Source organism: Amblyomma mixtum, chromosome 1 (assembly GCF_055824585.1).
Source record: "Amblyomma mixtum isolate Tamu chromosome 1, ASM5582458v1, whole genome shotgun sequence".
In the NCBI taxonomy this organism is placed as follows: Eukaryota; Metazoa; Arthropoda; class Arachnida; order Ixodida; family Ixodidae; genus Amblyomma; species Amblyomma mixtum.
Genome location: NC_143012.1, coordinates 168080490 through 168093811, shown reverse-complemented (window position 1 = coordinate 168093811; position 13322 = coordinate 168080490). Strand labels below are relative to the sequence as shown.

At 49.5% G+C, this 13322-nt stretch overlaps 1 protein-coding gene across 1 annotated transcript; it reads left to right on the top strand.

The window, feature by feature from the left end:
• Positions 1–6505: 6505 nt before the first annotated feature.
• Positions 6506–12901, top strand: LOC149369722 (uncharacterized). The gene is made up of 3 exons (XM_089576910.1): positions 6506–7049; positions 11554–11868; positions 12317–12901. The coding sequence occupies exons 2-3, from the start codon at positions 11653–11655 to the stop codon at positions 12746–12748; spliced, it is 648 nt and encodes a 215-aa protein (XP_089433036.1). The 5' UTR covers positions 6506–7049; positions 11554–11652; the 3' UTR covers positions 12749–12901.
• Positions 12902–13322: the final 421 nt, after the last annotated feature.

The window sequence follows — 13322 nt, the reverse complement described above, 5'->3', positions numbered from 1 at the left end:
GCCCCCTCAAAGGTGCCGCGGTTGGAAGGGGCTTTGGACAGCGTGGGGAGGGCGAGGGCAGTTGTACTCCGGACGCCGAACGACGAGCAGCTAGCTTCGCTGACTGCTCGAGCGTTCCGGGAGATGTGTAGTTGCTTGCATTTGATTCTTGTTAACATGTAAATAAATTCACCGAGTTAAGTTTCAACGACTGGATCAAGTCTGATCATTTGTGATTACGACAACGAATAGCGGCAGCTACGCATAGTTACAACAAAAGTTCTGGTGCCGAAACCCGGGAACGGATTTCTTACATCGACCGGACCCCAACGACAACGACAAGATGGAGGTGCTGAAGAAGAAGAGGAAGGCTGTTAGATCATCAGCGACGCGTCTTACTAAAGAAGCCGACGATATCTTGGCCGCCGAGACAGCACCCGACATCGAAAAGGTGAGCGTCCTTCTCGAGCGCTTACAATTGGTGCAACGGCAGCTCAACGATGTGGACTCCGCGATCGAGCCACATATCAAAGATGACGACGCAGACGCTGAGTTTGAACAGGTCCTTGAGTATACCGACAAGATTGCCATTAGCATCTGCAGATTAAAACTCAAGAAAAATCCTGAAAGCCGGAAGGAATCAGCGACCACCTCTACGACTTCCGCAAATCACAAGATAAAACTTCCGAAATTGGAACTATCGAAATTCGACGGAAGAAGAAAAAATTGGCAGCCGTTCTGGCAGCAGTTTGAGCCAGCTATTCATACGAATCCGGACCTCTCCCCTGTTGACCGCTTTAACTACCTAAAATCGCTGCTTTCTGGAGAAGCTGAAGCCGCCATCGCCGGGCTTCAAGCTACAGCTGAATGCTATACCGATGCCATCGAAATCCTTAAGCAGCGATTCGGCGACCAAGCGGCCTTGATACAGGAACACATGCAGGGGCTTATCGATATCCGGGGTGTGATGTCTGCGGAAAAAGTACGTGACTTACGGCGGCTCTACGACGACGTGCAAGTGCGTATGCGAGGCTTGAGAGCGTTAGGTGTTGGCGACGACAGTTACAACGCGATGCTGTATCCCGTCCTGCTTCGTGCACTTCCAAGGGAGCTCGTCCTCGCCTATCACCGCGCGCACGCAGAGGACCAACATGCTCCGAGTGCAACGTCATCGACAACGGCAGAAGATTGTGCCCGGTCCATGACATCCTCAGCAACAGCGACGGACTGCCGGACACCACTCAAGTCTCTACTTCGGTTCTTCAGACTGGAGTTGGAGAGCCGCGAGAAAGCCTTCGAGCATCGACCTGACACTGCATCCGGTAAGCCAGCGTCTCATTTTCACGGGCCAAAGGAAGAATCAAGAGGGAGCATTCGACCTTCCTCGGCCGCAGTTTTGCATAGCTCAGCATCAAACATCTCCTGCCCAATCTGCGGATCAAGCAATCACGGAGGAGAAGATTGCAATTCAGGTCTGGATGTAAAGCAGAAGAAAGCAATTTTAACGTCCAAAGGCAGGTGCTTTCGCTGCACGAAACAAGGTCATAGATCCAAGAATTGCAGAGTGAGATTGATCTGTAAAAAATGCGCACTAAGGCATGCGACCTCCATGTGCGATCCCGCCTTCATTAAGAACTCATCGAAAGGAGAGAGAGCTACCGAAAGAGCTGGAGAAGTCATCCTGAACACTTCCGAAGCCGAGGGGAATCGCTCCAAGCAAAGTGTGCTAATGCCAACGGTGACCACTTGGAACAAAGGGACTAAAGCAAAACGAATGTCTCGAATATTATTTGACAGCGGAAGCCAAAGAAGCTTCATTTCCGAAGATTGCTCGCGGCGGCTCGGTTGTCGACTGCTAGGAACCGAAATACTCACTATTGGAGTTTTCGGAGGAGTACAGAAGCAGCGCACATTCCGACGCGTCGAAGTGCGTCTACTCGGAAAAGATGACCCCAAAGCAGAATGTAAAATTGAGGCCTTGGAGGTACCTACTATATGCGACCAAGCCATCCCTGGTCCCGACGAGCAGATCAGGAAGACTCTGCGCAAGCTCTCATTGTCACCGGGTGACGAATTTCAGCATCCCCACACTGCCCTGATCGATGTCCTGGTCGGTTCAGATCACTTCTGGGAATTTCTAACTGGCAGGATGGAGAGATTGGACGCTCGGCTAACGGCACTCGAAACAGTGTTTGGATGGGCAGTGCAAGGCAAAACTTCATCTTCCTGCCAGGAAGCGACTTGTGCTCATGCCGTCGTATTAAGAGCGACGGTTGCAGATGAGCAGGTAGAGCCTGTTTTGAACTGTTTCACACCTGTTGAGCTTGGACAACACAGGGGAGTAAAAGCCACGAACCCCGTCTGCGGAGAAGAAAACGAACTCCTAGACTTTCATCGATTCAGCTCCGCAACTAAGGTAAACCGGGTGACAGGTTGGATTCTGCGGTTGGTAAATAACCTGCAAACAAAACAAAGGCATACGGGTCCCCTAACGGCTCTTGAATTGGAACGTGCACAACTTTATTGGCTGAAGCAGGCACAGAAATCGACATTCGGTACCGAGCTGCAGCGCGTAGCCAAAGGAGACAGGACGCCGCGTGATTCAACCCTCAACGACTTCGTTTTACGGAGAGATGACAACGGGTTGCTACGGATACGCAATCACACCTGTTCAGCGGACAAGGACTACGACGAGCGGCACCCTGTCGTCCTACCGAAGCAGCACCGATACACTGTCTTGTTAGTGCATCAGGCTCACAAGAAGTTGTTGCATGCAGGAGTGCGGGACACGCACGTCCAACTGCGCGAAGGGTTTTGGATAGTGCGTGGCCGGCATTTGGTGAAAAGTGTAGCGCGCTCCTGTGTTGTGTGCCGGCGGCTGAGTGCCACCCGCGTCGAATTGGACACGGACCAACTCCCCCCCGACAGAACTTCTCAAGCAAAGCCTTTCGAAGTCATCGGAGTGGATTTTGCGGGCCCACTCCTCGTGAAAGAGGGTTCAAGTGTAGTTAAATCCTACATTGTTCTCTTCACTTGTGCTGTGACGCGTGCTGTGCATTTAGAACTGGTGAAGGACATGAACACGAAGCCTGGGGACATTGTTTTGGTCCGCGAAAGCTTTCCTCGCCTCCTGTGGAAAAGCGGAGTCGTTGTAACGTGTGTTCCACGGACGCGACGGAAAGATAAGGTCTTGCGAAGTCCGGCTGCCGAAGGGCAAAGTGGTTAGACGGCCTGTACAGCTTTGTACCCGACTGAGCTGTCAGAAGCGTAGAATGAGTCGTTGACCCATTCGGCGGGGGAGTGTTGCGACCTTCCGGCGCGACGGTCAGGGACGGGCTGACCCTACCGCCCATTAGTGTTTTGTGTGTGCCATCTCCCACTTGTCGTTTTCAGCCACATGTCCTTCTGGCCCGGGGAGCGCCTGGGAGGGGGGCGTTTGGAGGCTCGCGCTCTGGTCTTCCTAAGTAATCAGTTATGAGCCGTGCCGGCTCACCCAAAAGCGGAAGCTCTCTGTGTGAGCGCGGGCGCCGATGCCCCCTCAAAGGTGCCGCGGTTGGAAGGGGCTTTGGACAGCGTGGGGAGGGCGAGGGCAGTTGTACTCCGGACGCCGAACGACGAGCAGCTAGCTTCGCTGACTGCTCGAGCGTTCCGGGAGATGTGTAGTTGCTTGCATTTGATTCTTGTTAACATGTAAATAAATTCACCGAGTTAAGTTTCAACGACTGGATCAAGTCTGATCATTTGTGATTACGACAACGAATAGCGGCAGCTACGCATAGTTACAACACAGCTTGTTTTAAAACCAATGTCCCCGCCCTCGGTGGGAGAATAACCAGTCAGGTACTGTATAAACATCCACCCAATAACTTATCGGGGAAAGGAAAATACAACCAATGAATGATTGGGGAAAGAAGGTAGCCCCTTGCGACACCGTACACATATGTACACTTTCTACTATCACTGCTGCGAGCTTCGCGAACATTCACTTTCCCAACGTCCGGTTGACCCAAGTTCAAGGAAAGCCACTTCAATCCATCTGCTTCTCATCGTCCCTCCTCATGCCTGCAGCTAGCGTGACAATACGTCAAAGCACGCCGCTGCCGACATAGCCCAAAAGCCACGCACTGTGACGCGTATCAGCCTCGCCGTACACACGTGCACACAGAATGCCACCTAACGACTCCGTCCATGAGGGGAGTTTGACCTTTGCCCTAACAGCGCTGTCCGGCGCCCCCCGTATCCCGCTGGGTTGAGCTCTCCCCCTTCTGTCTGTGCGGAGGGCCCAAGAGAGAACGTAATGGGCATTCCAATATCGCGAACCGGATGCGGCAAACAAAATACAGCACCGCGAACTTCACTGAGCCTTAATAAATTTTTTTGACCAATATGCATTTGTGCTCAATGCATTACTTTGACAATTGAAGATATTAAACCACTGCATTGAAAGACAAAGACTTTCCATATTATGTCGGCCACACTCGTTAGACGATAGCCAGTAGAAAATAGGTGACTATGCTTGGAACTAAGCTACATTGGACGTGGACTGCATGTGATGAAGACGCATGAATCAAATAGCCCATATATGTGCGCGTAGCAGCACTCTCCCAAGACGTCCCTGTTACACAAGGCTTCGAATAATGGTATATTCTGCAGTGGTTGCACGTGCACTTAATGCTCAGAGATTTTATGCAAAGAAATTCACTTGATGAGCGAGAAATTCCTTGAGCGAAATTTTTTATTACGGTCTTGTTTTAAAAGTGCTGCAGAAGACACACATATCAAAAGAAATTCTGTTGCAGTGTAGCTGTACTACTCAGCGCACATTTTAAAGGTGTATATGTTTAGCACGTGCATGAGTTGCTTACTAATTGTTTTCGTCCCTGCACTAGGGAGCAAATTTATCCTTGTCAACCAAAACTTCCGCGCCAATAGCATACCGGCATTGCAAAAGACGCAACTGGTTACTTTTTACTTACTCAGATATTACTTTCTGTATTGATGTGTTGTACTTCGGTCTGCTTATGATGTATAATCATATGTACACTTGTGCTGCCTTTGCTGTCAGGGGGACATAGCTTAGTCAGGCCCCATCAGGGTCTTTTGCTATTGCCTCCTGAGTCAATTTGTAGGAAATTGTCTCAAATAAAAAACAAAGAAATATGTGACACACGTCAGTAGTGTAAAATGTCGACGCGCAAATCGGCCTCAAAAGATCGGCTATGATGAAATGCGCCGTTGTGGTCCGATGCCAGCACCGGGAGCGTGCGACGAAGAGCCCCCGCCAACGCTACTTTGTTTAAGCGCTTCGTAAAATAAAGGTAAAAAAACCGCACCGCTCGCCGCTGCACTCCTACACCTCCATCCCCGCAAACACGCACCTAGATACAGACCGGCGCACAGGTGCGGTGAACCTTTTCCGACGCCAGGCGAAGAAAGACGACACTGCGCGCCGCTTATAGCGCAGCTCACCATCCTCCTCGGGCTACCGTACACCCGCCGTGTGGCCTTCGAAACGCAGCTCAGCATCGCCGAGAGCGGCTTTATGTTTCTGAGCTGTTTGGTTAGGTGCAAAAGTTCGCTCATCAAAACAATCAACGCTTCTTCGCGTGTCGAAGCGCGGTTCCGGAGTGCCACCTTTTCGCGAGATTCATTTCAATGCATTGATCGCTCCGCGTAACGACACCAAGTTTGACGGACAAAATATCAAATGAGCGGTTATTAGCCGCATTTAAAAGCAATCCTAGATGCGTGCGTAACGTCACGACGCCAGGCATGTAGACTTTAACACGCAAGGCCGAACACACCGTGCCGAAAGCCCGTCCACCGCCACCGAGAAACACTCGGGCCCCTAGCAGCAACGACGCCGTACGCCGTTGCTAGTGGCCCGAGTTTTCTTAGCAACGACAACGTTGCTAGTGGCCCGACTTTTTAAGCCTAAATTTTGACGTCACTTCCGCCACATTCTCGCCAATGCATTGGGAATACGAAGGGCCTCTCCTTAGTTTTCCTTCCTCCCTGCGGCCGCCCGGTCCTTACAGCCATGACTACAGCGAGTACGAGGAGTGATTACAGATGATGAGGGAAGGGGGGGACGAGGTGCGTTCAACTGTCTCCTCTTGTTGAGGGAATCACCGCCGCTGCGCCTCGCTGGGGGAATGGGATTAAAAGAATAGTGATAGAAAGGGTGAAGGAGGCAAATGAGGCAGGGCCATGGGCAAAACAAGGCACGAGACAGGTGAACACGGGTCTCAAGTAAGGAGAGCGAGGCATTCGCCATCCGTAAACGAGATCGGCCAGAGCCGGTAGTCGCCGCGGTGGGAGCGGGGTGCGTAGTCTACGAGGAGAGAGAGCGATGCGACCGACCACCGCGCGCGCCGCAGGAGAAATGAGGGGAGAGGGGACTCCGGAGAGGCGCGGCCCCTCATTGGACAAGAGGTTGGGCCAATCCCAAGCGAGCGGAGTCGCGCAGTGGGGCCGTGAAAGCGGCGGCGCCGAGCCGAGAGCCTGGTGAGTTAACAGGGGGCAAGAATGTGCGCTGGGAGGAATTTGTTCGGAAGCGTGCTCGTAAGCACGACTGCTCAAGAAATGCGAGAACGAGGTTAAATGCGCGACATATTTTGTCGCGTGGGGCTCTAGCAAAGAGGATGTCATTCAGACATGCACAGGGTAGAGCGAGACCGCGGAAGCCATCGCGGAGAGTCTGACGATGAGCATCAAGGGAGTGACAGTGACAAAGAAGGTGGGAAAGTGGCAGCCAGCGCGACTCTGTCTCCGTAGCCAGTCTGGGAGCAAGAGAGCCTTTCACCCTAACCCTCTATATCCTCGCGCCAAGCTTGCTTGGGAGATGTGGACGCCACCACTCCGACCGGCAGCCGTTCTTGAGTTTCTTCTCGCCATGTTCACGTTGACCATCGCCGTCCTGCCTGGACCCTTCTCTGAACTGAGGTGAGAGGTGCGAAAATACTTTATTTGGCACGCTTCGAACGTTCCAACCGACTAGCACTCGGCTCTGCTGAGGTTAACTCGATCCGAGGCTCCGACATGCGTGGTGACACCGCCGAGAGCCGTTGGTGAGCTTGATTTTTCTGCGCTCTAAAGCAATCTTGCACGTTCGCTACATGAATGCCGGTGGCGAGGCAGACTTCGTCATCGGCTTGTTGTTTTCCTGTTTGCTTAATTATGGTGCAAAAAATGTTGTAGCGGCACAGAAGTTATAATTTTGAGCGCAGTGAACAAATAACCGGCAATTTCCTCGCTGGCGTCCCAGAACCCTCCTCGCAGCGCCGCCCCTCCTCGTTCTCTTTTTTCTCTCTTAACCTCTTTTTTTCTTTCACAGCTGTTGCGCTCTTCGGTCTATTCCTCCGGTGAGTCTGCCTCCGCGCACAGCCGCCGCGAATCTGCGCGTCTTCTGGACCGCGGCCTGGTCAGCGCGCCTCTCAATGTGCTGACGCGTGAACACGCAGGTGGTGGTGGAAACGTTTATTGCCAATGATGTAAATCGTAGTGGCGCCTGGTTTACCGCAAAAGTTTGCATGATGACGAGAATTGGTCTGGGTATCGGGCATGCAGCAGTATTGGGTATTGAGCAGTCCGGGTTTGTAGTTGTCGCCAATGTGCAGCCTGCGCTATGGTGAGGGACGGAGGGGGGGGGGGGGGTGCGTATTCCCATCGTTTGTCTCGGTAATACGAGAGAATATCACGGAAGGAGACCAGGTAGTGCGCGGGCCGCGGGCGAACGGACCGTCGTGTGGATCGCCCTTTAACGCCATTTTAAGTACGTGCCGGCCACACAAATGGCTCGAAGGGCAACGCGAAATTCGCGAGCCGGCCGCCCTAGAAGCTCGCCAGGAGCAGAACAGCTGTGAAAGAAAATACGAGCAGAATCGCTTTATTAAGGCCAAAGCCTTTAATGCCTCATACTGTCGTGAGCAGGGAGTGCTAGCAAGTGTGTTCGAGTTCCGGCGAAGAAAAAAAACAACTTTATTGAGACTGGGAATCGAACCAGGGCGTTTGGCCCTTCAAGGGTAGTCTAGATCATAAAACACGAAAAATATTAGAGAAAAGGCACATCTATTGAGCGCACGGGTTTCGTGAGTGAAATAAAACAAATGAAAAAATGCAAATATCAAAAGAAACAAAATAATAAAGAAGTTAAACTATAAAACATGAAAAATATTAAAGAACACAGACCGCGTGGTCTATAAGACGCGCAGATTCGCGGCGGCGGTGCGCGGAGGCAGACTCGCCGGAGGAATAAACCGAAGAGCGCGACAGCTGTGAAAGCAAAAAAGAGAAGGGAGAAAAAGAGAACGAGGAGGAGGGGCGGCGCTGCGAGGAGGGTTCTGGGACACCAGCGAGGAAATTGCCATAACCTTCCCTTCTTCAATAACGATGCCGCCGGTTGCCTCTCTCGGAACTTGATTTGGCATGAGCCTATTCTTCACTCCTGGCTTTTCTTTCTGCTCCAGCAGCAGCTCTTTTTTTTATGCGCGTTTTAAGGCGAAGCCCTTATTGCCTCATCGTTGTAAGCAGGAGTGATCGATAGCAATGTCACGCTTTTCAATTGGTCGAAATGGTCGTTACGTCACACAACGCGAATTTCAAACGGGGCTAATTGTACTTTGGCTAGTAACCATACAGCCAATTAAAGGGATGGTATAGTGACGCTCCAAGTAAGACGGACTATGTTTAGTTAACAAACCATTTAGCCTAATTAACCTTTCTAGCCAGACCAGAAAAATAAATAAAACCCAGTAGGAAATTGGCCGAGTTGGGAAATCGAAGCAGAGTTTACGGAGTGCGAGACAGGCACGCTAACCACTCCGCCATGCCAGCTTTTTTTTCTTTACTGCCTGGCTTTGACACATAACTCTGGTTCCCAAAACAGAAGACATTGATAGATTACGACTACAGCATTCCGCCATGCCAGCTCGATGGTTTGGAATGGACAAAGGCGCGTCTAGTGAATACGGTGTCTTCGTGCACTCCCATCTTCCTCCCTTCCCGTTACAGCGAGGTTCAGGTGTCCACCGAGATATGCGAAACAGATACATTTCCTTTCGTCATAAACCAATTTTCCGACGAGCAAGGCGTAGAGCCGAACAGGCGATGGCGTTCTGTGGATTCCCTGGCAGCCTTTCAAGACGCTGACGCGTTCCACTCTTAGAGGCGAAGCTTAACATCTTAACCACACACCAGTGACAGAAGCAGCAACACCGCGCTTAAGGCTACCGCCTCACTGTACTTGAGGTCAACAAAGTGCCTCCCTGAATTTTTCTTTCAGCGGCAGTACAAACAAACTGCATTGCATCTGGTATTGACTTCTTCGCATCTTGTGCCTTACCATTGCAGTCATCTTGCGTTTTTTTTTATTTTATTCTGCATTGTATTGCAACACTCGCCCCAGCGGCACACTGACTAAGGCGTCCGACTGCCTAGGACGCAACGCTAAACGCGCCCCAGTACTGTGCGATTTCAGCGTACCTAAAGAACCTCAGGTGGCCGAAATTAATCCGGAGCCCTCCACTGCGGCGCCGCTTTCTTTTTCTCCATTCACGCCTTATTCATCCCTCGGTCCACTATCCGTTTGGGGTGTTCACCGTTAGCTCCAGGAATTACTTGACCAGAGTGTATTTCTACAGCTATGCAAAGGAAACCTACACAACTTTCTCAGAAGATTAAGCGTCGTAAAAAAAATTCGTCGTTGGCAAAATTAGGAACTTAAAAGACAGAATAGCATTGTCAAATGAAGTAAAACGAAACCCGAAGGTAAAGTAGGTTTCAATAAATGACCATACTCTTTCGCATCCACCTGAGTGCTGTGCATGACTACCGAGGAAAGCTATTCACACTTGCAGCGAGTGTGGCTCAGCCCGAGCCAGTGGGCAGGCCCGTGGACTTTCCCTTTCATCCTTCCTACTTTTATTTATTCCCTGGCTTTGAAACATAGCATACAAAAAACACAATCAACAAAACACACTAAATGCTATGTACATACACATGGCACTGTAGCGGTCAGCCAGCATGAATGTGGGTTCGTCAGATTAAAATTCACGCAAATTGCACAGCAACTCTAGTCTCGAGAGCCACTCCGGAGGTTCCGCAGCGGCTGTCTGGATGGCCAGAAACCAGTCCATGCTTTCCCGGAAGCAACTTCAGGCAGGTCTTGCCTCTTTATCCCAATGGTAGCGCCATATACAGTGGAGGCCTATAAGCATTATTAAGTCAAACGGGACCCCATTCTCATTGTCTACAGATAAGTACCGGATGCCATACGGGTCAAGTGGTAATTATTTCTGTAGGGTTCGCTGCAATACATCCCAAAAATAAACCCCTTCACAACAGTGTAAAACCACGTGGTCTGTTGTTTCCGGCTTTCTTTAAACACCGAGATCGCTAGGGTAAAAAAAAATTACTTTCCGTCTAAAAATGTTTTAACCGGTAAGGTACCAGTGTGCATCTTAAAAAAGAAGGTCTTTATTCCTGGCGGCACCTGCATTTTTTTAACCCTCTTTAAAACATCTCTGCAAGGGCACTGGGAAAACTATATTGCAGAAAGCACGGTACAGCTTCTTCCGTTTCACAACCGCGCGGAAAGGAATCTCACACTCGCAACAATTTGCCGGTAAAAGCCACTCATACTAAAGTAAACCTCAGTAGTAGAGACTACGTACTCCGGCAGCATGCGCCGCATCCCACCTTGGCATATGGTGCGCAAAAACGGGCCTCTTGTGTCCCGACAAAACTAAAAACGATCGACCAGCTGCCGCAAAAACAAATGGCCCAGTCCCAGGAACATTTAATTTCAGATCACTAATTAGATCACGCTTAGGTTTATGGGGTTTTACCGCCCCAAAACGCCTCAGGCTATGAGAGAGACCGTAGTGAAGGACTAGGGAAGTTTCGACCACCTGGGGTTCTTTAACCTGCACTGACATCGTACAGCACACGGGCCTCTAGAGTTTCGGCTCCATCGAAATTCGACCGCCGCAACCGTGATCGAACACGCGTTTTTTGGGTCAGCAGCAGAGTGCCATAACCGCTGAGCCACCGTGGCGAATGTCACTAATTAGCATTATTACACGTCATAATCCATATTAATTGTTTACTCTACTCTAGTCACCAATTAGAGCGAACAATTAATATGGATGATCTGTGATAAAGCAATATATCATGGTAACAAGCGTGTCGACGACTGGAAAAAAAGGTGTACCATGGGACCAAAAGGGACTGTAGTGATTGCTCTAAGGCTATTGCATCATGCTCTTAAGGTGAAGTTAAGTCTTCCACATTTTCTGTTGCACACCACTGGGGAAGGAATCACTGGGAACAGGAAACCAATAAGAATGCGCTTTTGCGAATGCAGCTATACTCACAGTAATGAACGAAAAGTGGCCATTGTCTTTTTGAGCGCAATTCAGAACGTGACTGTTAGGTGGCATTCTGTCAGGGCCCTGCAGGTGGTGCACAGTGAACATATCTTCAATAAAAACCACCCATCAGACATTAATGCCATAAGTATGGTTACCCCTGCTCTGAAAGGAAAACTTATTTCATCGTTACTCTATTCCACAGGCTATGGTCTTCCAGCTCATCACCCAGCTCTGCATAGATGAATTTTGGGCAGGATTCCCAGTCGCCTTTTGTGTTACAAACTAAGTAGACCAAAAGGCGATGAAGATCTTCTTCACCTCAATCAAGAAGAGGATCGGAACATTAAGAGCTCGTGTATTCATGAACGATGATGCACCATCCTTCTACAACGCCTGGAGAGCCGTCATGGGCGACGCAGAACAACGCCTGCTATGTGCTTGGAACATTGATAAGAATTGGAGAGAGGCAATCAAAAAGCACATCAAAGGAAGTGAAGTGCAAGCATTCACTTATAAGGTATGACTACCAAATGAGCAAAATCAGACTAAAAGGAGCACGAGTGCCAAATGCAAACATAAGAAAATCTGACAGAATTGATTAATAGCAGCGTCAACTTAAATATGAAACAAGAACATTATGTTTAGAGAGAAGGCCTGCAGCTGGCAATATATGAGCCAGCAATGACATTATAAAAATGGGCAGCAGCCAGTGACATGTGCCCCAGCTAAGGAAACCCTGAAACATGAAAATTACATAATATATGCTGATATATGTTGATATTGGTATATGTTGAAGGGCTCTTCAATGAGGTGAGAAACCCTATGCAAATTACACTGCACTTGTACAGTCTCTTGACATCTAGTCTAGCCCATACATAGTACCAAGAGCTCCTGTGCAGCTTGAAAACCCACATGAAGGAGATCATTAATTTGCTTTCCCTTTTCCTTGCATGCACATTTTCCAGGCACTACAAACAGTCATGGAAGCGCAAACAAAGGAAGAGTTTCAAAGGCTCACGGATGCTTTCATGATGTACGAGCAAGAAGAAGACATGGCCAATGGCCTAGGAAGCTTCAAAGAATACTTCAGGGCCCATTACGGACAGCGTCCACAAGTCTGGGCAGCATGCTTCCGGACAGCAGCCGGAATCAACACCAACATGACGCTCGAGGCTCTCCACAGGGTCCTCAAATATGTCTACCTTGAGGGAAAGACAAACAAGAGAATTGACAAATTGGCTTCCATTCTCTTCAACCTGAGCAGAGACAAAATTTTCGACCCCGTCATGAAATTTGCATGTAATAAGGACAGTCAGTTTCAAAAGGAGACACGAGAGCGGCACAAAATTGTCAAATCAATCGCAGATAACCTCAAACACCAGCTATGTGGTCACTGAAATCCGAAGCGGGGCCTGTATGGAGCAGTGTGCATTCGCATGCCCGACATGCCACGTCTGTGTTCGCGATGCCACATGCTCGTGCACAGACAATACCATGCGAAGAAATTTCTGCAAAGGCATCCACGCCGTATTTAAAGGAGGTGCAAAAGAGGGCCCCAGGAACACACCATCACCAACTGAGGTATGCCAAGACTGCACAAAAACTCTGTATTACGCAAAAAAAAGCGAAACATTAAAAAAATCTTGCCTAAACTATTGCCACGTGTGAATGCATGAGAACCTTTCCTCCTTATAGGATGGACATTATTTCTGTAGCATGTAATATGAGTATTTCAGTCTACCCCCAAAGCAAATGATTTCTTCAGAAAAGTTGTTGCCTAATTTTATGCTGGTATTTAATACAAGTCAAGAACAATGCACCAAATGCCTTCAAAAGAGGCACTACAACCAATGGCGCCGATGTTGTTAGCCCGATAGGGTGGCAGATGGAAGGGGATTAACCATGGCTAAATTGGAATAACTTCAGCTTCATGAAAATAGGTCGATGAAATTGGCTGCGCAACATCCTTTG